This window comes from Poeciliopsis prolifica, unplaced genomic scaffold, assembly GCF_027474105.1.
Source record: "Poeciliopsis prolifica strain line A6 unplaced genomic scaffold, Auburn_PproV2 SCAFFOLD067, whole genome shotgun sequence".
In the NCBI taxonomy this organism is placed as follows: Eukaryota; Metazoa; Chordata; class Actinopteri; order Cyprinodontiformes; family Poeciliidae; genus Poeciliopsis; species Poeciliopsis prolifica.
The window spans coordinates 876366-901351 of NW_026562442.1; the positions used below are offsets into that span (position 1 = coordinate 876366).

General features: G+C 39.0%; 1 protein-coding gene across 3 annotated transcripts in view; it reads left to right on the forward strand.

Moving 5' to 3' along the window:
- Nucleotides 1-24986, forward strand: part of LOC129351480 (uncharacterized) — a 58658-nt gene that overhangs the window by 18407 nt on the left and 15265 nt on the right. For all 3 annotated transcript variants that reach the window (XM_055020332.1, XM_055020331.1, XM_055020330.1), the window contains 7 exons: nt 609-1067; nt 1602-2024; nt 4049-4201; nt 8502-8690; nt 10278-10354; nt 11633-11732; nt 17272-17469. In XM_055020332.1, the coding sequence (XP_054876307.1) occupies nt 609-1067; nt 1602-2024; nt 4049-4201; nt 8502-8690; nt 10278-10354; nt 11633-11732; nt 17272-17469 (1599 nt within the window). The remainder of the gene's footprint in view (nt 1-608; nt 1068-1601; nt 2025-4048; nt 4202-8501; nt 8691-10277; nt 10355-11632; nt 11733-17271; nt 17470-24986) is intronic.

Consider the following 24986-nt stretch of genomic DNA (forward strand, 5'->3'; position numbering starts at 1 on the left):
CAGCTCAAAATTAACACCTCAGTTTGAAATAAAATAAATTATATATAAAACCTTAAAAGGCTCCCAAACAGTCTGAGTATAAACAAATATTTGTTTTGTCATTTTAATAGTCTAAATCTAGCCACTAAACTCTGTTTATTACATGAACTTCATCTCATTTCTGGTTGGATTTGGTCTGTATGTCTTTAGCAAAAACAGAAATATGGATTTAAGGCTCTTTTTTTAGTATTTACACCAATTCTTTATGGATAATTTGCCAAAAAGGTATAAATATTCAAGCCTTGAAAAGACTGACAGTGTGGAAAAGCAACGTTTCCCAAACCTGTGTTGAGAAACGATGCTTAAAGTTTCAGTGTCTGGTCTCTCTGCCGCCTCAGTTCTGATTTCTCTGCTGAATATGGAGTTGGGAAGGTGGCAGCTGCTGCAGAGGGGCGAATTTTTCACTGCTTTTGTTTGCAGGTCGACCCACTCAGCAGGGAAACAAAGTGTGTCCTCCCCAACTGGGGAAAAGTATGAATGAACAAGGCTGAATATCACAACCAGAGGCTCTCTGCTCTGCTTCTTCTGACTGTTTTTATTTACATATTTTTCCTAAAATGTGTTTAAAGGTAATTCCAACACTGGTGGAGGACAGAGTGGTGATCCAAGTGTTGATTTGATGGAGAGAAGGAACTACGCTGCTGTTCTTCCTCGTCTCCAGATCCCTCCGACTCCACCTGTATCTCCATCTAGCTTTGGTCCGTCTCCTCTCCAACCCGACTCGCCGCCCCTCGACCCCAAAACACCAGAAAGCAACTCGAGCATCTTACCAACTCCTGAAATACATCCATCTCCTGCTCCACCTCGTGTTCCCCCTCAACTTGAAGAAAACGTAGTTCCTGAAAGGGAAACTGTTTTTGAGGACGTGGACTGCGATCTTAGGCCCTCCGGGTCATCCTGGTTACCATCACCCACATCGCTCTCGTTAGAGTCTCTTTCGCATTTAAGTCATCCATCTTCCAGTTTGTTCAGTCCTAGCACCAGCCTCGCCAGTGGCAGGATCAGCAGCCTGAGCAATCGCACTGCTGGTAAACCTTCTCATCAGTATGCTAATGCTGGTGCTAATGCCAATGCTAGTGCTAATGCTCACTTTGGATTCTGATTTATCTGTAATGTGTCATTTTGAATGATAGTGTCCACATGTTTTATGTAGTTTAACATGAAGCATGTAGTTTTATGTAGCTAATGCTAATATAGCATCTTTATGCTAATGCTAATGCTCCTTTTGGGTTCTGAAAAATCCATGCCTGGTAATTTTGAATGATGGTAGCGTCATGTTTTATGCACTTTAACATAAAACCTACCCTTATGTAGCGAATAATAAATAAATATTAGCTTTTTAATGCTAATATTAGGTTCTGATACTTCCATGTCTGGTCATTTTGAATGATAGTATCATGTTTAATGTAGTTTTTGTAAAACTACATAAATAAATCAGCTAAATGAGCATTAGCATTTTAAGTCATCCGTCTTCCAGTTTGTTCAGTTGGAGTCGATCAATATGCTAATGCTAATGCTCATTGTGGCAGTTTCTCTTAAATATTTTTCTGCTTGATTTGCAGCAGATTTTCTGGACTCCCGTCCTGAAACAAGCGTTGGTTCCTCCACATCTGATCTTCCTCCAGTGATCCAGTCACCACTGGCCTCTTCCTCTCCAACAGAACCAACCTTTAAACGACCATCAACTTACACATCTACATCTTTGCTCCCTGAGAGAACGTCTGATGAATTTCACCAACCGCGCTCACCTGATCCTGCACCAGTTGCTAAATCTACATCAGATAAACAGCGAAGCATCAAACAAATGTCAGAAGTTACAGAAAAAGTCAAGGAGGATGTCATCAGTTTATCTCCTGGTGTAGAGCTGCAGGAACTCAGGCCGGTTCCACGTTCTGGATCAGTACCAGGGCTGAGCCCGTCTCCTCCTCCGTCCCGGCTGGATTCACAGCACTGGCCTGTGCTGCCTCCCATCTCCCCAAAAAGAGGTAAAAAATGAGCCTGAACATAGCTGGACGTCAAAGCGTGAATCCATAATGAATCCTCTGTAAAAAAAACACACAAAAAGAACACTGCTTTTCTTTTTCCAGCATGTCAGGGATAGAAAAGATGAAAAGCTGGTACCGTTTGATTTTTTATTGTTGTTTAAAGGCGTGAGGCCCCAACAGTTGAAGTCAGGAGTTTCTCCTGCTCACCTTTGGTTCCCCTGATGCTTTCTCTATTCTCTAATCCCTGAGAGGGAGACGTGTCGCCAACGGTCATAAATCCACACTGACTGCTGCACATCGCTGAGCCGAACCGCCACAATGGAATACCTCGGTGGCTTTCCTGCGGCTGCTAATTTACCGTTCCCAATGGGGATAAAGGACCGGGCCAGTGACATCTGACTTCTCCGGGAACTTTATGAAAGAAAGCAAACAATGTGGAAATTGTGTGGGGATTTTCTCCTTTCTGTCAGAGACGTCTACTGTTCTCTGTGTGGCGCTGTACTGCAGGGGGGCCGCGCTGCATCGCAGCACGCTGTTCTCTTCACAGCAGACACAGAGCGAGTGTCACCAGTTCATTTATTTCTCTGCAGATGGAAGCAAGTGGAGTTCAGAGAGCTCGCAGCGTGTGAAGCTCAAAGTTTATCTGCAGTTTAAACATCGGTTTCAACAGCTGCTGCACAAAGGGTCAAATTACAGTCATCAGTTTGAAAAATCTGAATTTCAAAGGAGTGTTTGGATGCGAATCATATTGCAATGCGTTTTTGTCCATTTTTCATTTGCCCATCATTTAATGTGTTTCTCTTCTATGTTCAGCTCAGGTCCAGCAGGTTGACTTCATAACACATCTGACAACAACATAGGGAATCAAGTTGGTGGTTAGGGTTAGCGTTAGGGCAGCAGCTTCTGCCTCGATATAATAAAGAAAATACAATAAATAACCCTAAACAAACTACAAATCACTGGCTCCCAGTTAGCAGTTTGTAAAATTCGCCAAAATCCAGAGTTTGACTTTCTCCAACAATGAACCAGGGTTCTGTCCCGGAACGGCCCGGCCTCTCCTCTCAGGCCCTTTCAGCCCGGCGAATAGAGGCCCACGGCCGCACAGAGGAGGCGTTGTCCTTCCAACCAAGCTCCTTAACCTCCCCGAAAAACTCAGTTCAACCCTCGTCGCCTGAGACTGGCGGCCCAGTTGACAACAGCAATATGCTTTGAAGTGTCAAGTCAAGTCCTTCCATTGTCTGTCTGAGTGGAGCGGCAAGTCGCTCGAGAGCAACTCCACTTCCTGTTGGAGCGCGCTTCGCCTTTCCTTTGAGAAACCCTGTATATATAATCCTTTTGTCCGGAGAAAGCTGTTCTGCATATCTAATGTATGAAAAGCCCCAACAGGTCCTTTTCACTGCGACACAACACACGCCTCACAGTGACTGTTTCACCAACTAATCCTCCGATTTCAGAACCAGACAGGGAGAGAATAGCCTGAGTTTTTCCCTTTGAGTCAGGTGTGAAGTTATGAGGCTGATTTTCTTACAAAGCCGTCACCATGGGGGTATTTTCATTCTTAAGTTCTGACTTAATGATTAAGTAGCTGTTTGTGCCATTCATTTAGATTAATTCCTGCCGCTCTCTGGTTTTTATTTGTTTTAATCAAAAGTTTATCAATTTCTTTAAGAAATCTCCTTTTTTAAAAAAAAATCAAAAACACAGAATCTTACTCAGTATCTTTTTGTCTAGTGCACCATGTTTCTTCTAGCTTCTTGTGCAAATAGCTTAGTTGAAATTTAAAGGCAACTTTTAGCAAGATATTTCTTAATATTGATTTTTAAAAAGTACAAGATGATTTCACTCATGACTAAATGTTTTTTTTATGAAATAACCTGCCAGTGGAACCTGAGCTTTTTCATCAATATTCAGGAATTATTTACTGTAATAAAAGGTTTTCTGTACTTGTTAATATAACCTTCGTCATCTTAAGTAGCAGAAATTGAGAGTTGAGTCACCAAACATTTCCCACGCTGTGTTTGCAGGTTTCTCTGCAGCGTCAGGCTGTTCTGAGATCAGCTGCAGTCAGTCTCTGATGTTTGAGGAACTGGAAGCCATCGCTCCTCTTTCAGCTTCCTCTCTGTCTCTGGATAGAGACTCGTCCGACTCGTCAGACTCTCCTCGCTCACCTGTCACAGGTAACGCTCAGGGATTACGAGCAGCGACGAACAATCTGTCTTCCTGTGGGATTATTTCACCCTAAATTACAGTGAAATCCTAAAAATGCTCAGCATGAAATAAAATATCTGAATATATTACAATCATGTTTCTCTGCTTTTGACTTTCAGCAACTGGCTGATGTTCAGTATTATCGTGTTTTTGACTGGAATTACAGTTTAGAGCGCAAAATTAAAATAAATCATACCAAATTCAGATTCTAGAAGACTTTATCGATCCCAAAGGAGAACAAGATGCAGGCTGGATTGTTTTCATTGTAATATGGGGGTTAAAACTGCAGCTTAATTGGAGGCTTGAACTGTTTCTGTTTTCTAACGATGGAAACGTTGAAATGTGTGACGGAGAGAGAGCAGGCGTTCTGGGAATTCAGCCGGTATAAATTTTAATATGAATGAATAAAGACAGCAGGAGAGAATAACTTGCATGCAAAACACTTGAATAAGCTATAAACTTCTTATTTTTACTTTTCAGTGAAATATAATAAATGAAAGATGCTGGAACTGTGACTTAGGAAATATTGGTGAACTATGAACATGAATGAATTGATTCGAACCTGGGTGAACTAGTTCCTGTTACGGTTCAAGTGGCACAAAAGATAATTCATGTATTTCACAAAACAGCAATGGAAACACTTTTCTCATCACACGAGTCATGTGATGAACAACCGGATGTTACTACTGACGGAAATGATGAAGAAAATGACAGGAAGTGGCTGAAGTTATGTTTTTTAATGACTTATTTTGTTCACAAACTTATCTAGATGTGACTTTAATTGCATTTCTTAATCAAATAATGTCGTAAAATTGTGTTTATTTGACATTATCACAATATTGAGGGTGTTTTTTACTGCTAGTTCTAGTAGGTTTGTTGTCTTATTCTTATGTAACAAAATTTGAAACTGAGTCGGTTCTAGTCACGCCAACATTTTCTAATCTTTTCTTCTGTTTCTGCATTTCCAATGCATATGTGCACAAAGGTTTGTCAATACTATGCTAATGTTGAAAAGAAAACACAATTTTGCAATTCCTGTGTTTCCATTAAAAAAGAAAAACGCAATTAAAGTCACACATGGATGAATTTGTTCACGCGCTGCTCAATCATCCTATTATTTCCTGTTGTTTTCTTTGTAGTTTGTGCCAGTAGTAACATCTGGTTTTGGTTATGTAACTCATGTACTCCAAAAAAATGATTTCCATTAGTTATTTTTAAAATCCTGGTGCAATAAAACTGCAATTTCTTAATTGTTATGTTTCCATTGATTCTATTTATGTAAATTTTATGGTGCAGATGCCTTCACTGGTTCATTTTTCTATGCATCTTCTACATGCTCAATTGTTTTGTGAAAGAAACTAATTTTGATTCAGGACCGAAACTTTTTATCAAAAACAAAACCTTTTTAATAATTGCTGAGTTTCCATTAAGCGAATTTCTTTTCGAAACGTCAGATTGCGTCATGACGCAGTCAGGGGAAATGCAGCGACTGATCTGCGCGTCTCGGAGACAGAGATGGGTTTATCTGATGTGTCACTCTGTCGGCTGGTTTTATCGGCCCAACAAAGGCGGCGCTGACGTGTGTGTTAGTGTGTGTGTGTGGGTGTGTGTTTGCGCCTGCGTGTCCTGGAGGAGCTTCTCTCCGCTGCAGAGAAAGATATCAGCCAGTGAAAACTTCCTCCAGCCTGCTAATCCCTGACAAGATGTTTAACCTGACCCGAACCGCCGAGCGACCCCAGAGACTTTTGACCCCTGAGGATGTGGAGTGATAAAAATCTGCTCTACGTTTTGGCCAGAAGCTCTTCTAAATGCGAGTTAATGCTCAGATTTTTGTCACGCTGATGGGAAGAGCAGCTTAAATCTGTATTTTATATCATTAGCGCTGAAAATATTAAAAATATTTAGTTTGGTGGGGAAGTTTGTTCTTCCTGTATTTAAACAATTAACAAATTAGTTCTTGACACATCAAATATGTCAACATTTTGAATAATATGTGACTTCTGTTTTGCCATCTACATTGATTAATTTAGTTTGATTACTTATAATTTTTATTGTGTTGTCGTTTCCTTTGAGTTGTTAAATCATTTTAACCTTGTTTTATTTCTAAAACTTTGCTTTTATCAAGATAAATTACTCGTTGTCCAAGGATAACTGTTTTTGGACTAATTCTGATAAAATAATAATTAACATGGACTTTCTATCTAGTTTTATTTATACTAAGTTTTGTTATTTTTAACTTTATACTTGAGTAATTTTAGGTCTTTTGTAAAAGCATTTTGACTCAAGCTTATGTCTACTCTATTAACATTTTATTTGACAAACCATTATAAAGTATTGCACATTTATAAAATGGTAGAAAAACGACACATTATAATACTTCTAATTAAAATCTTGCATATATTTAACTCTAATTATCGCTTTTGTCACGATTCCTCTAATTAAAAATAAGTAAAGTTGCCTAATCTTCTCAGTTTAGATCCAAATTTTCTGTGCAAATACAGTAGAAAGCAAAAAGTACTGTGAGAAAAAAGAATCAGAAGCAAATTGTTCTTTCATGAACATCCAATGTTTTTGGAAGATAAACTGCAATATCAATCTGTAAGCATGTAAAACGGTGCCCTCATTGTCAGAAAGTAGTGGTTGACAAATTGGACTGTTTTCCATCCACCCCTAATCCAATACCGCCCTGGGCAACCACCCATAGAGCCCTTATTGGAAAATGCCACTGAAAGATTTGAAAGAAAACCAAAAGAAATGCTGTTTAACGTTTGAGAGGCTGAAGAAGACGACCTGGTGATGGCAGCATCATGCTGTGGGGATGACTTTCTTCAGCATGAACAGAAAAGCTGATTTGATTTGATGGGAATATGGATGGAGCGAAATCCTCAAGCCAATAGAATCCTTAAGTCAAACGACAATATTGTGTTAGAACGGCCTAGTCAAAGTCCAGAGATAATGAACCATTATTGGTTGAGGTTTGTTGAAACAAATGGACTGACTCAAAGGAGCAGGAAATATTTGCACTCCAAACATTTCAGAATTTTGTCCTGAAACACTTTTTCTCCATTTTGAGTAAATATAAGTAACATAACCGGGTCGAAAAAACTGAAGTTTGTTTCTGTAAAATTAAAATGAACGTATAAATAAAAAAGTCGAGAAAATTCTGTTGATCTCCAAAGACGAGTTTGTAAATGAGAAATTGTTCATTTAATTAATTAAGAAAGAAGGATGAGTGGTGACGTTTCCACGGTCTCTGTGGGTGGCAGCAGGTTTTCTCAGACTGAGGATCAGTTATTGATCAGCTAAAGTGTTGGCCAATTGTTTTCCAATCTGGAGCGTTAAAACCCGGCCTAACTGAAAGTGTGTCGCGCCTCATCGTGTTACCACCGGCGTTATCCCTGGGATTTCCTCCCAACGACTGCAGCTCCTCTTCCTCACCTGAAGGATTACTTTACAGGATGACTTCCCAACTGAAAACACACAACCAATCGACAAGGGTGTGTGTGTGTGTGTGTGTGTGTGTGTGTGTGTGCGTGCGTGCGTGCGTGCGTGCGTGCGTGCGTGTGTGTGTGTGTGTGTGTGAGACTTGAGTCAGGACAAACTGAACTTTCCTCCGTTTGATGTTCTTAGATGTTACTGGAAGGTGTGTGTGTGTGTGTGTGTGTGTGTGTGTGTGTGTGTGTGTGTGTGTGTGTGTGTGTGTGTGTGTGTGTGTGTGTGTGTGCTTTCTGTGAAATCCCCTCCACACCCTGCATGGACCTGGGATTTGCATGGGCCGGGAGCCACAGTGTCACTGATCCGCTTTTAATTGGGTGTGACGGAGGGAACTTTGGAGCCTCGGAGGGCAAGAGGGGGAGATAACGGGGTGGAGGGGTAGTTAATGGGGTACTAGGGGTACCTTCTCTGCATCAGGGTAGTTTATCAGTTCTGTTGGGTTTAACACCAATTTTATGATTTCGATGAATTTATTTAGTTTTTTTCTTGATTTTAAAGGTGGGATTATGTGGAATATTTATGAACAGGCAGCGGCTTACATCTGGAAAGATCTCAGTCCATCCATCCATCCATCCATCCATCCATCCATCCATCCATCCATCCATCCATCCATCCATCTTTTTTCTCTCTTCTCTTTCATTGTAAAACTTCTCCATCTTGTTGAATTCAATCGTTTAAAATCTTCGGTAAATTTATTGACCTTCATTTGTTTTCCTGTTTATTTGTCCATCATCTTGTGTTTCTCAGTTCCAGTTTCTCGTTTCCTCCGTGTAGATTTGTCTCCGGGCCTCGCGGCACTCACAGTGGGCTGCGACTCCGGGAATCTGGGCTCCTTATCCCGGGTCCAGCTGCTGCTTCTGGACCGGCCGGTACCGCACTCGGACCTGGACGAGGGATTCTCCCCGGTCCAGGAATGGTCTGACCTGACGTCACCGTACGAACTCCCAGAATGCATTTCACCAGGTAAACACTTGGAAAAAAACAAAACAGAATTTAATTCTGCCTTAAATCTGAAATCTGAGCTTTTCCTGCCTTGGATGTGTCAGATAAGACATAAAGTCCTCCGTCTCTGACTTATGACTTTCTGACAGTTTGGAAGAGATCGTTTGATAAGCAGTGACATACCTGGAAGCCGTCAGACAGGTGTGTCTGTGTTTGTGTCTAAAAGCGTTTGAGAAAACACAACTGACCTCCAGAGAAAGGGGAAAAACGAAACGCTGCGTCCTTTCCTTTTAACGACCGATCCGCCGCCGACAGCTTCAACTGCTCCTGTCCCAAAGGTGTGGCCGGTTTACTGGGATGCCAGCCAAATTATGAAAGATCAAACCGCTGGAGTGGAACATTAACTGGGGAAGTCCGACCCGGTTATCAGCAGGCAGTTTAAACCAATCACAGAAGATCGCTCAATTAGCTCGTCGGCTGTCGTTTAAAGGCTGATAAGGAGGCAGAAAGGAGACAAACAGCAAGTTTGAAGGTTCAAAAAATAAATCAGAAGAAATGATTTGGATGTTTTCTTTTCTCAAACTCATGTCAAGTTTTGTTTTGGTCCAAACTGAGATCATAGATGCTCTTAAAGGGCCAGTTCTGTCTAAACTTTTGATAAAACTTGTTCACTAATTGTTAAAATATCAATGAATTCTTAAAGTTAAATAATATTACTGAACATTTTATCAGTCCCTCTGGGATTTCATGGTTCTTTTTGTGTTCCTGGTAATAATTTGGAGATATTTGTGCTTATTTATGACTTTTTATTACTTTATAGACTATAATCTGACATAGCAAGAAAGGTTTCGACAACTTTTGAAAAAAAATATGCAATTAACTCCCTCATGTTGGCAGTAAACAGACAAAAACCTGCATTGATTTGACTGATACCATAATATTTAAACACACTTAACATCATAAATCTGTTATTTTGATTTCAACGTGAAAAGATGTTTAATGTTATTTAATTTTAATAATTATCTGGACATTTATGATCATTTCATTTATGACATGTTATAATTTAAATGATCTGCCAAGTATTTAAAAATGTGTAAAAACGTTTTGCATATACATCAAACAACAAACCAGTTCAGTGAATCACTTTCCTTTGCAGAAACATTTTCAATAAAATATGTAGCAGAATAAAACAGCTGTGATAAAAAAACTGAGGAAAAATCAATAAAGTAGTGAGTAAAATATGTTTCTGTTGCTTTGAGGCACAAGCAGGATATTAAATGGTCATTGTAATTTTCTTTTCAGCCATTTATGAATATTTACAGTGAGTCTAAATGTGTCTGAAATCACTGGAAGCTCATTTTTCCTCTCAGGCTCTGGAACAATGTTTGCAGCTGGCATGCTTCTGCAGACAGGTGCTGCTCTGTTGCTCCTTTTTCTGCCATTATTTGCTCAGAGATTAACAGCCATAATTGGGGGTACTACACGACATTACTCATATCTGAGCACACACACTCGAGTACAAAAGACAAATGTGTGTGTGCTGCAAACACACAATCACTTCCTCTACCTGCAGCGTCCTGATGATGATGTTTTCTCTGTGGTTTTCAGGTCATTCAAGGCCTCTCACAGCTGGCAGCGGCTCTGAAAGGTGCGACTCTGCAGGGAAACTCCAGGAGAATAAATCGGTGAGCGACTCTGCCTCTTTAAGGGAAACTTTTCTCCAAATTCTTTCATCTCTCGCTCCAAAAACACTCCAGGAAATAAACTTCTATCATGAAATAACTGCAGACAAAGTGTTTAATTCAGAGGCAAACTCACCGTTCTGCTTGATCACTTAAATCGATTTGATGCTTAAGTACTATTTAATCAATCAAATTAAAGCAATTTGTATCTCTTTCCTGACAAATTCCACCAGTCGGTCCAATTTTTGTGCAGAAAATTAAGTAAGATCAACAAATCGTTACACTTTTTTGTTCAAGTTTAAAGCTAATTTTCCACCAAAATGCTAAAAGACTATTTGGTTTAACAGTGTTTCTTACTGCTGCCTCAGCCTTACATCAGGTCAAGTTTTTGTCCATCATCGACATGGCAAGTAACAAAAATCACATTTACGGTGGGACATAAGCACAAAATATTACAAAGTTTCTTGCTAATATTTGTAAATCAGCCTCATAAATCAGTTATTTTGATTTCATTTTGGGAAATACTAATCAAATGCAGAAATAATTAACAGGTTTTATCAGCACATTCACGACCAGAATGAAGCTCAAAGTGAAACTGAGTTCAACAAAATAATTTATGAGAAAAACCTTTTCACACTGAGGAGCTTCAGCTAAGTGCTCTGTAAAGTTACTGCATAGAAATGTAGTTTTTATTTAATTATTTCAAAAATCAAAAGTTTGCTAAAAATATATATTCTGAAAGTTTGAGATTTTTCTTGAATGTTTTCTAGAAAAAAAGTGCTAGAAAAGTCAAAATTTTCTACAAAAAAATTCTGAAATTTTAGATTATTCTCAAAAATTTGCTAGAAAAAACATGAAATTTTGAAATTAAATTAAGGAAATTGTTCACCTTTTGAAATTCTGAAATTTCTTGTCTTTTTTTCAGAAAATTTACATTTTCTCTATTATTATTATTCCTTTTATGAATATTTCCAATGCTCCTATTACACTAACGGTCCTTTATTTCCCTTCATGTTTATTTATTAACACATTCCAATGTTGTTCTGGCTGCCAAGTCTGTTTGTTTAATTCCTGCTCTTGTTATTCATGCAACACTCAATAAAATGTCTATTTTTGCTATTTAATAAAGGAATTGGATGATTTATTTGACTCTTTTAATGTATTTGTAATGTTGTGTCATTTTTTTTGTCTGATTATTCATCAAATCATGTTGAGACAGAATCGCAGATCAAACCCTGAACGCTGCAGAACTTGTTGAACATTTTCTCTGTTTCTGGTCAGATCTGGTCTGAGGGAGGTTCTGCGTCTCCGTCTTCCTGGATCGTCGACCCGAGTCCGTCGCTGGAAATCCTCCGGTCCTCTGATTCCTCCCTCCTCTCCAGTAGGTTTCTCGTTTGTTTCAGCCTTAAAACGCATTCATCAGCGTGTCGCCTCAGCGCTGCGGCTGCCGCTGCAGAGCTTAACAACAATACTTAATCAATGCGAGAAGCCATCTTCACCATTAGCGTTTGATCCGATAAAAGCCCGGTCGGTCCCTGTCAGCCCGGAGCCATTGTCCCCTCACTGCCAGCGCTGTGTTTGCTGTTCTCTTGCCTCCGGTACACTTAAGCCTGCTAATCCTTGCAAGGGCCAGCTGGCCTGTTGAGTTGGCTGCAGATTCATGAGCGGTGGGTCCGAAGCAGCTTTTAAAATATGAACCCTGGAAATCTTTATCTGGCCGTTTCCACGTCCTGCTTGTTTTGACTCTAATGATGCGTAGCTTGCAGTATTTCTGCGTCCATCAGGCTGCAGATGGATGTGTTGGTGTCAGTCTGAGCGAAGCTGCTGGGTCAGAGCTGCAGTGAGGCAGAAACGCTGCTTCCATGTTTCTTCACAAAGCCAAGGTCGAATTTATTGCCAAAGTAATAAAAATATATTTGATTTCGAGATGCATTGCTCCAAATATTGTGAGAGAGAAGTATCAGTGACAGATCTATTCAGTCTGATTCTATGCTTTTTGCTGTATTATTTATTTTTATTGCAGTTTCTGAACCATTTGAAAGGTTTGTTTCACCAGTTTCTTAAACTATGAAAACCTGAAGAGAGACTATAGGTGCTTCTGAGCGCTGACCTTTTAGAGGTCAAAGACATGGTCACCCTCTGGAGGAGGAGAGGTCATCATCAGGGCATGGAGAGGTCAATCTGGAGGTCATGCTGCTGCTAAACGACCCCCAGGCTTGTCTTTGTATGGAAAGGTGAGGTTTGTAATGCAGAGAGTCAAGAATGCTTAATTACTTCTGGATCTAACAAATTGATCTGGATAATGAATTGTCCCACAATTATTGCAATAAACAATATTGTTTTTTGAGACCATTATAAAGTGATAATGGCACAATAATTAACATTTATCCTCTCAGAAACCAATCAACTTTAAGAACTTCTTCACAAAAATATTCAAAACATAACAACCAAAAACAATGAAGAAAACACTTCAAATTTAGTTTTATTTATTTAGCACCAATTTACAACAAATGCCGCGTCGTCACTTTGCAGAAAAAAAATCTAAACAAAAGATGAGAAACAGGCGTTTAATAATAAAAATGTGTTTTTTGGGAATAAAAATGTTTTCTGACCTGATAGATTCAGTTTGATTAGGGACCAAAACCTTTCCCCCTCCTCACCTGTGGGGGCGTTGCACCAGGAACCACTGACAGAAACGACACAAAAACCTCAGAAAAACACATGGACACAACTTCCTTCATTCCAAAGTGTAAACATAGATGGATTAGCGTCAGATTTTAGCAGTTGTAGGATTTCTCTTTTGAAATTTGTAGTTGGACCAGAGTTCACATTTTTAGTTTGACTCAAACCAAACTTTTAGAAAAACAAACTCCGGTTTGATTGAAGTGGACCAAACATGGCGGATGTGAATCAACCCTGAGGTTTTTTTAGGGTTGATTAAATAACTCAGCCCTTTATTTTCCTTCACTTTAACAGCCAGAAAATGTGTGAAATTTCACATTTTTCTTCCACACTTTTCCAGACTCTTGATGAAAAACTCAAAGGTTTTCTGAGAAAGCTTCTTCTTTCTTGTTTCTTCGGATCGATTGAGTTTCCCCCACCAGATCCGCTTTGCTCATCAGCCATTCATAGCTGCATTAATCCCTCCCCTCATATTTGTTTCGTGGTTGTTAGTCCTCAGTCACTCGGTTTAGCATTCAGCTGCGTAGCTAAGGCGTTAGCGCCTGAATGAACGTACCCATAAGCTGAAATGACCCTGCTAAAAGACAGAGATGATTCTTGCAGAGATTAGCCATGTAGCGAGCAAAGATCGTTTTCCCCCAGCGGACCACACACTGACAGCGTGTCTCCATTGTTTCCAATTCACCGCTGCTTCGGATTCCCAGGCTATTGTCTCGGAAATCCTCCAACATTTCCCCAAAACCCCGACTCAAGTCCTCTGATTGGCACTTGTCAGGGCTGATAGAGAGGGTGACATGTTGGAGAAAGGCGTCAATGAAGAAGGCCTGAAAGGAAAATCCGCTGCCCATGAATAATAACTCACAGGATTTTCTCCTTTCCTCCTCCTTCCTCCTGTTCTGCCATTAAAGCCGATTGTCTCGCTGATGCTCATCCTTTTCTCAAACATGCAAAGAAAACGATACAAGTCCAGCCGTTTTGCCTCTGCCTGGTGCGCTGGATGTTAAAGGGTGTTTTTGTGTTTTTGTGTCCCTGGTGGCCTTTCTGAGATCAGCGAGGGGATTTGACTCGGCCACTTGCAGCCAAATCCAGATATCTGCTGTGCTCAGATGCTGTGGTTGGTATGGGAACCCGCTTGCTGTGGTTTTAGATGAGCTCTTGTTTCCAGCTTGACCCGACCGGCAATCACTGCTGTGCATTCATGGATTAGGCCGTGTTGGAGGTTCGGATGCAGGAGGGCTTTGAAAGAAGGGTGTCAAATCCTGAATGATCCACCTCCAGATCCACCCTCTGAAAAACTCCTTTTGTTTTACTCATTTTTAACAATATAACTTTGAATAAAACAAAGTTTTGATTCCATAATCTCACACAGATCAGTTGCATGTATTGAAAATGTTTTAAAAATAACAATATTCCTTTTGCCAACGAACAAAGGAGTATTCGGACCATACTGACAAAAAATAAAAAGATATAATTACGAGAATAAAATCATAATAATACAAGAACAAATTTAAATCAAAGTTGAAATATTTCAAAAACAAAAATATAATTTATTCTTGCAATATTATGACAAGAATATTGTTGTAAAAATAATATTTTGATAATTATTTTTATAAAAAATAAAAATTTTTTTTTTTTGCATGATCCCTGATTTTTATCCTAATATATCAATAATATCCATCTGAACTTAGAAACCCCTCATTGTAAAAAGTCTTAAATTAATATGTCTAATATTAAGGTCTTAAAATGTATTAAATTCATTAGAAAATATGCAAATTTACCTTGGATATATTGTTCACATGTCTTAAATTTTGTCGTGGCCATACTTTTTAATCTCGTAAATTATTTTTCTCCATATTTATTGATCATTTTTTTGAGTTTGGCACATCAGGTCCCAAAATCTGTCATACATAAAAAAAACTTGTCAAGCTGTAGTTAGTTTTTCTCATGGGCCTTTTCAGTCAGGCTACTGCTAACTAGCTGCTAATAAACTACCGCTATGCTAACTAGCTGCTAATAAACTACCGCTAACTGTTTTGCTAACTGTGAATCATCACCAGCCTGCAGCTCATTTCTCTTGATGAATTTGCCAAAGATTGGCACAACTATATAAAATACTTTATTTTTCAGTTTTCTGTTATGATACAGGTCTTAAATTTCATTCTTAATGGTCTTAAAAATGTCTTAAAACACTGAGGTTTGAAATCTTGAAGTAAGATTTGGAAGCATATCATAAATAAACAAACAAAATCAGATGAAAATGTGCAAGTGAGCTGTTAGCTTTTAGCATTGTTGGCCTGCAGCAGAGAATGAAAACTATCAGAAAGAAATGCTTGAAAAATATCAGTCTTTGTGCAAAGACTCACTTTTGTTGACTTTCAAAAGTTCAGATCTATTGAGATGCACCTGTATGTAACAGTCCTGAGGAAAGTTTTGGTTTTTGAAAATTAATATCCTCACTTGTCATTCATCATGATGTCAGAACGACGTTTTTCTGTTGCACGGCAGAAGGAATGATGAATTTTATGTTGTGAAAATGAATAAATTTCCCTTCCTGCCGTCCGTTTTAGTGTCACCGTTGCGGCGGCAGGACATGGAGGCGTGTGATTGTGTGCAGCCTGGTGGAAGACTTCCTGTCAAATGAGACATGGCTCCATCAATCTACGCCGCTGACCTTTCTACGCTCACCGGCGGGATGAATGAATTCCCTCCACCGTGTTCGGAACGCCCAATGAATCCAAACCAGTGCTGCTTCCCGACTGGCCATACTGATGATTGAATGCATCACTTTTAGTATTACCACACATGCGCGTGTGCAACAAACAGACAGTTTGCAAAGAAAAAACTTAAAAGAAGCGTCTGTGGAAGACAATGCAACTCTTCTTTAGTTTGGAGTCTGCATTGACGGAGCTCTTTGTCTCCACACTTCTGCACCGAGAAGTGTATTCTGTGGAGGTTGAATTGGGAGATAATGGGACTCTTAATTGGCTGGGCTTTTACAAAATGGATGGCTGTTTAAGTTTCAAGGGCAGCGCTTGGTCTATAGTGTGGCTCTCAAAGGAATGAATGGAAATGTAACTCCTGCATCTGAGAGAACGATGAGATGAGAAAAGAAATGGGCTCTAGTGGCTGCTTACATGCAGATGATCATGAATACAAATGTGTTTTTCTTGCTCCGGACTTTGCTCATTGTTGGTTGATAATTTAGAAAATATCAACCTTAGAAAGTATACAGTCCTGCATTCCTTAGGATTTTAGTAACACAATTTAAGTTTAAAGATTACCTATTATTCTTACTTGAACAGGTTATGGGTTATAATAAACATTTTATTACATTTTTGGTGTAAAATCAAAATCATAGTCTACTCAATTCTACCTGAGCTGTTTAGGGCCTCTTGTCTCTTTAAATCCAATTAAGCTGCTGCTGGCCACGCCCCCCAACTCAACATTTACATCAGTATGTGAAAATGACTGCAAACAGAAGCACAATCATGCATTCGTACATATTTGAAAAGCAGAAGTAGAGCCTCCTGCACAACCAACAAAAATGCAGCAAGTCAACAAAACATTTGTCTTTTCTAGCATCCATTGTACAACGCATACAGCAGTAAAACCAGCTGACCAAATGTGCTGGAGCTCCGCTTTGGTTGTTAGGTAACACCGCAGGGCCTGTTTTTGAGCGGCTCATCTTCCAGACACCAAAAAACTCCTGTGTGTTTATTTTTTTGTTTGTTTGTTTGAAATTGTTTTGTTTGTTTTTTGTAGATTTTGGGCAGTTGAGACACAAATGGAAGCAAAAAACATACAAAATGTAAATTTTGCATAATAGATCCCCTTTAAGCTAACTTGATGTAGGTATAATTTTTAAAATCCTTACAGAACAACTTTTAATGAATGACTGCTTTATCCTGCTTTTTAAGTGCTGTGTGTTTAAGTATTCTCCTTTTATGATTTACTTGATTCCTCTAAAATGCTGGAGTGTTTAAAAAATCGCTATATAAGTAAAATATATTTCTATTATTATATCCGATTCAAAACACACAAAAGTCTCTGAAGAAGAAACGCTACAAAGTCCAAACAAATTTTAGCGGATGTAGGATTTCTCATGCTAGTATTTGTTTTGGTTTTATTTATTTGTTCTGACCAGAAAGTTACTCTTGGTTGTAGAAGATTATATAACGTTTTACGTTTAATGTTTAAATTGACCATATTCACATTGGGGGTTTAATGTTCCCACTCAGACGAGGAGAACCCGGCTGAGGACCGACCGCACCATCCAGGAAGCAGCAGCCATGTTGTGATGGACGGAGAGCGAGTCGAGGAGCGGGACGAGGCGATGGAGGAGAGGAAAACCCAGGCGCTGAACTTGCTCTCCAAACTGCAGGACGACGGCCCTCGGCGGAGCAAAACCAGCAGGAGCCGCTCCAACTTTGAGGACTGTGAGTCTTTTAGTGTTTATAATTTAAACACAGTTTGGTAGAAACTGTCAGCATTTACTCAATTACATTTATTCTAGTAACTTTATTACTTGAGTAAAATTGTGCTACTTTTACTTGGGTACTCTGCCGACCTCTGAATTTAAATACAGTTTTAATGACAAAAGTTTAAATGCTTATTGTTGGTTTAATATTTGATAAAATGTTAATTTTCATATTATAGTTTGGAATTGAACAAATTCCAGATTCTGTTGAATAAATCCTTCCTTCCTTATAATTTTCCTTTTCATTCATAATGAAGTGTCATGCAGGAGATTGATTGACAGCGCTAAGACCCTCCTCCTGGCTCTCATTGGTTGTTTTTGACAGCAAACCAATCAGGGAGGAGAATATCACTCCTCTTAATGTCACCTGTACCATTAAATTTGCAGTTTTCTTCATTACAATCACCTCTAAAATGACAAAAATACATATTTATATTAAGATTTTTTTGTACATTAACAGGAGACTTACATTAATCAATTAAAATGTGGCATTTCTAAAGCTTAAGATTACACAATCAGTGGTTTATTTTTGCCCCTGTGTCTCTTTGTTTGTCCTCATGTGTTGTTTGTGGGTTCATTAAAGTGCTTCTGCCTTTCAGTCCACCGTCTGCCACCAGTCCAGACTCTTGTGGCCCCTCATTAGGCTCTGAAAGGGATTGACGGGTTTTAATTGGTCTTGTTTCATCCAACACTGACTACTTGCCAGTGGATTCCCAAAATTCTCCGCTCCCCCTGCACTCATACACACGCCGGCGGCTTCCTGTATTCGGCCACCCATCGTCATCCAGCCCAGTGACCCTGCGGGTCAGCGCCGGTTAGAGGGAGCCGCCATGTGGCTCGTGTCTGAAGTCAACAGTCACTGAGAAAAAGTGAAGGGAGTCTGGACGCAAAGAGCAGATTTGGTCATTTGCTCATTAAGCTGCTGGAAGAACGGCGACAATGACCCAACATCCAACCATCTAAACATTATCCAACCATCTAGAGTCTAGATGGTTGGATAATGTCTAGAATCTAGACATTATCCAACAATCTACCATCATCCAACCATCTACCATCATCCAACCATCTACCATTATCCAACCCATTATCCAACCATCTAAACATCATCCAACCAACCATCATCCAACCATCTACCATCATCCAACCATTTACCATCATCCAACCATCTACCATCATCCAACCATCTACCATTATCCAACCATCTACCATTATCCAACCATCTAAACATCATCCAACCACCATCCAACCATCTACCATCATCCAACCATCTACCATCATCCAACCATCTACCATTATCCAACCATCTAAACATTATCCAACCATCATTATCCAACCATCTAAACATTATCCAACCATCTACCATTATCCAACCATCTAAACATCATCCAACCATCTAAACATTATCCAACCATCTAGAGTCTAGATGGTTGGATAATGTCTAGAATCTAGACATTATCCAACCATCTATCATCCAACCATCTACCATCATCCAACCATCTACCATTATCCAACCATCTAAACATCCAACCATCTACCATCATCCAACCATCTACCATTATCCAACCATCAAAACATTATCCAACCATCTATCATTATCCAACCATCTACCATTATCCAAACCATCTAAACATCATCAAAAAAAACATTATCCAACCATCTAAACATTATCCAACCATCTACCATTATCCAACCAAAACATTATCCAACCATCTAAACATTGTCCAACCATCTAAACATCATCCAACCATCTACCATCATCCAACCATCTACCATTATCCAACCATCTAAACATCATCCAACCATCTAAACATCATCCAACCATCTACCATCATCCAACCATCTACCATTATCCAACCATCTAAACATTATCCAACCATCTAAACATTATCCAACCATCTACCATTATCCAACCATCTAAACATCATCCAACCACTAAACATTATCCAACCATCTACCATTATCCAACCATCTAAACATCATCCAACCATCTAAACATTATCCAACCATCTACCATTATCCAACCATCTAAACATCATCCAACCATCTACCATTATCCAACCATCTAAACATTATCCAACATCTAAACATCATCCAACCATCTAAACATTATCCAACCATCTACATCATCCAACCATCTACCATCATCCAACCATCTACCATTATCCAAATCATCATTATCCAACCATCTACCATTATCCAACCATCTAAACATCATCCAACCATCTAAACATTATCCAACCATCTAAACATTATCCAACCATCTACCATTATCCAACCATCTAAATCATCCAACCATCTAAACATTATCCAACCATCTACCATTATCCAACCATCTAAACATCATCCAACCATCTAAACATTATCCAACCATCTAAACATTATCCAACCATCTAGAGTCTAGATGGTTGGATAATGTCTAGAATCTAGACATTATCCAACCATCTACCATCATCCAACCATCTACCATCATCCAACCATCTACCATTATCCAACCATCTAAACATTATCCAACCATCTACCATCATCCAACCATCTACCATTATCCAACCATCTAAACATTATCCAACCATCTATCATTATCCAACCATCTACCATTATCCAACTATCTAAACATTATCCAACCATCTAAACATTATCCAACCATCTACCATTATCCAACCATCTAAACATCACCAACCATCTAACATTATCCAACCATCTAAACATTATCCAACCATCTACCATTATCCAACCATCTAAACATTATCCAACCATCTAAACATTATCCAACAATCTACCATCATCCAACCATCTACCATCATCCAACCATCTACCATTATCCAACCATCTACCATTATCCAACCATCTAAACATCATCCAACCATCTACCATCATCCAACCATCTACCATCATCCAACCATTTACCATCATCCAACCATCTACCATCATCCAACCATCTACCATTATCCAACCATCTACCATTATCCAACCATCTAAACATCATCCAACCATCTACCATCATCCAACCATCTACCATCATCCAACCATCTACCATCATCCAACCATCTACCATTATCCAACCATCTAAACATTATCCAACCATCTACCATTATCCAACCATCTAAACATTATCCAACCATCTACCATTATCCAACCATCTAAACATCATCCAACCATCTAAACATTATCCAACCATCTAGAGTCTAGATGGTTGGATAATGTCTAGAATCTAGACATTATCCAACCATCTACCATCATCCAACCATCTACCATCATCCAACCATCTACCATTATCCAACCATCTAAACATTATCCAACCATCTACCATCATCCAACCATCTACCATTATCCAACCTCTAAACATTATCCACCATCTATCATTATCCAACCATCTACCATTATCCAACCATCTAAACATCATCCAACCATCTAAACATTATCCAACCATCTAAACATTATCCAACCATCTACCATTATCCAACCATCTAAACATTATCCAACCATCTAAACATTGTCCAACCATCTAAACATCATCCAACCATCTACCATCATCCAACCATCTACCATTATCCAACCATCTAAACATCATCCAACCATCTAAACATCATCCAACCATCTACCATCATCCAACCATCTACCATTATCCAACCATCTAAACATTATCCAACCATCTAAACATTATCCAACCATCTACCATTATCCAACCATCTAAACATCATCCAACCATCTAAACATTATCCAACCATCTACCATTATCCAACCATCTAAACATCATCCAACCATCTAAACATTATCCACCATCTACCATTATCCAACCATCTAAACATCATCCAACCATCTACCATTATCCAACCATCTAAACATTATCCAACCATCTAAACATCATCCAACCATCTAAACATTATCCAACCATCTACCATCATCCAACCATCTACCATCATCCAACCATCTACCATTATCCAACCATCTATCATTATCCAACCATCTACCATTATCCAACCATCTAAACATCATCCAACCATCTAAACATTATCCAACCATCTAAACATTATCCAACCATCTACCATTATCCAACCATCTAAACATCATCCAACCTCTAAACATTATCCAACCATCTACCATTATCCAACCATCTAAACATCATCCAACCATCTAAACATTATCCAACCATCTAAACATTATCCAACCATCTAGAGTCTAGATGGTTGGATAATGTCTAGAATCTAGACATTATCCAACCATCTACCATCATCCAACCATCTACCATCATCCAACCATCTACCATTATCCAACCATCTAAACATTATCCAACCATCTACCATCATCCAACCATCTACCATTATCCAACCATCTAAACATTATCCAACCATCTATCATTATCCAACCATCTACCATTATCCAACCATCTAAACATTATCCAACCATCTAAACATTATCCAACCATCTACCATTATCCAACCATCTAAACATCATCCAACCATCTAAACATTATCCAACCATCTAAACATTATCCAACCATCTACCATTATCCAACCATCTAAACATTATCCAACCATCTAAACATTATCCAACCATCTACCATTATCCAACCATCTAAACATCATCCAACCATCTAAACATCATCCAACCATCTACCATCATCCAACCATCTACCATTATCCAACCATCTAAACATTATCCAACCATCTAAACATTATCCAACCATCTACCATTATCCAACCATCTAAACATCATCCAACCATCTACCATCATCCAACCATCTACCATTATCCAACCATCTAAACATTATCCAACCATCTAAACATTATCCAACCATCTACCATTATCCAACCATCTAAACATCATCCAACCATCTACCATCATCCAACCATCTACCATTATCCAACCATCTAAACATTATCCAACCATCTAAACATTATCCAACCATCTACCATTATCCAACCATCTAAACATCATCCAACCATCTAAACATTATCCAACCATCTACCATTATCCAACCATCTAAACATCATCCAACCATCTACCATTATCCAACCATCTAAACATTATCCAACCATCTAAACATCATCCAACCATCTAAACATTATCCAACCATCTACCATTATCCAACCATCTAAACATCATCCAACCATCTAAACATTATCCAACCATCTACCATTATCCAACCATCTAAACATCATCCAACCATCTAAACATCATCCAACCATCTAAACATTATCCAACCATCTACCATTATCCAACCATCTACCATTATCCAACCATCTAAACATCATCCAACCATCTAAACATTATCCAACCATCTAAACATTATCCAACCATCTACCATTATCCCACCATCTAAACATCATCCAACCATCTAAACATTATCCAACCATCTACCATTATCCAACCATCTAAACATCATCCAACCATCTAAACATTATCCAACCATCTACCATTATCCAACCATCTAAACATCATCCAACCATCTACCATTATCCAACCATCTAAACATTATCCAACCATCTAAACATCATCCAACCATCTAAACATTATCCAACCATCTAAACATTATCCAACCATCTACCATTATTTAACCATCTAAACATCATCCAACCATCTACCATTATCCAACCATCTAAACATTATCCAACCATCTAAACATTATCCAACCAATCATTAAAAAAACTATTAAACCATCATCCAACAAACCATCAACTCACTCACTCACTCACTCACTCACTCACTCACTCACTCACTCACTCACTCACTCACTCACTCACTCAATCTATAGTTACCGAGCAACAACCTCTTGAGTAACTTGCACAGCAGCAGTTTCAGGTTTCACCACCATGCCTCACAGCTGCTTAAAAATTTTAAAAAATGTCACCAGTTTGGCAATATCTCCGATATCTACAACAAAAAACTAACCATTAATTATCAATACATGCTGATATAAAACACTTATATCATCCAGCCCTAAAAGTAGTGATATGTCACAACATTATTCCTTTACTTTAAGGAGTAAAAAATACTCCTAAAACTATATTTTTTTCCAAAAGTTACTTCAGTAAACATTAACTAGTTACTACTGGGACACCTGCCGGCGTTGGGTCGACTCCACTTTGTCTCCACCCACCATCAGCAGCGTGTATCAGGGCTAACTTGTTCCAAGGAGTGAAATGCAAAAATAAACTTCAAATGACAAAACCCATTCGACTAAGAAAAGATGAGAGGAGGTTGTAGTGATGGCACCTCCTTCTGAAAACACACACAGACTCCTCTCAGTGAGTGTGTTCAGGTACACTGCCTTTATGCAACTCCTGTTTACTCAGCCTTTGCTCTGAAATTGTGTTTACCATCGGTCCCGAATAACTGGGCAAACAAACAGCTCGCCTATTGATGAGCGGCAGCGTAGAATATGGCCGCCGCATTCAGAGAGAGAGAGGGAGCGCGGAGTAAATCTGTCAAAGGCTCCATTATGTGGTGTCCAAACAGAGAGCGCCCTCCACAATGGCCTTATTAATGGGACAATGTCAAGGAGCGGCGGAGCAATAATAGCAGATGATTTTTCTTTGTGAGGTTATCTCTGGAGATCTGCTCTCACATTAAAGCAGATGATTTGGCCTGTGGGAGTCGTATCGGCGACGATCTGAGCTGATTGGTCTAAAGTGTGTCTGTGTGTGTGCGGAAAGCGTGGGCTGCGGTTTGTGACGAGCTGGATGGCATGCAGCCAGAGACAGGAGTGTGGCTGCTACGTGTGTCTTTGTTTGTTTTCCTAGCAGAGCCTGAACCCCCCCCCCAACACACACTTTGTGTTTTTGGAGAAAGTGCAGGGGCGGGGTTGGAGTTTGTTTCAGGACAACGGTGCATGAGGGAGAATGTTATCGCCTTCATATTGTTCCGACTCATTAAAGAAGTTCTGCTCTGATCGGATTTCTGCGACCAAAACCAGCTGCTCTACGCCTGCTGTACTTCACAAACTCATCGGATCGCTCCTCTAAGACCAACATTGAAAAATAAAGCATTCTTTATATTTTGAGGCAAAGCTGCAAAAACACAATGTCTTACCAAGTAAATTTGGTTTAGTTTTTAGTGCATTTACCTTAATACACTTGAAATAAGACAAACTAACTTTAAGAGCAACTTTTCATCTTAATACAGAGGCTTGTTTTAACTAAATAATTTTTTAATACTGATGAAAGTTACCAGTTATATTGCCAAATTCATTAACTTGCAACATGGGAAAAATGACTTGTCATAACTTAAATAATCTGCCAATGGAACTGGCAGTTTTTCATCAATGTTAAGTAATTATTTACTTAAAACAAGCCTCTCTATCTTGCTATAAAAGTTACTTGTAATAAAATTTATCTTATTTTACTTTGCTCAGATATTTGCGCTGGAAACGAGACAAAATTACTTGGTAAGATTTTGTGTTTTTTACATTTTCTGTACCTTTTATACAAAGAAGTGGGTTTTTTTTACATCGTCATGGTATAAAACAGATAATCTGTG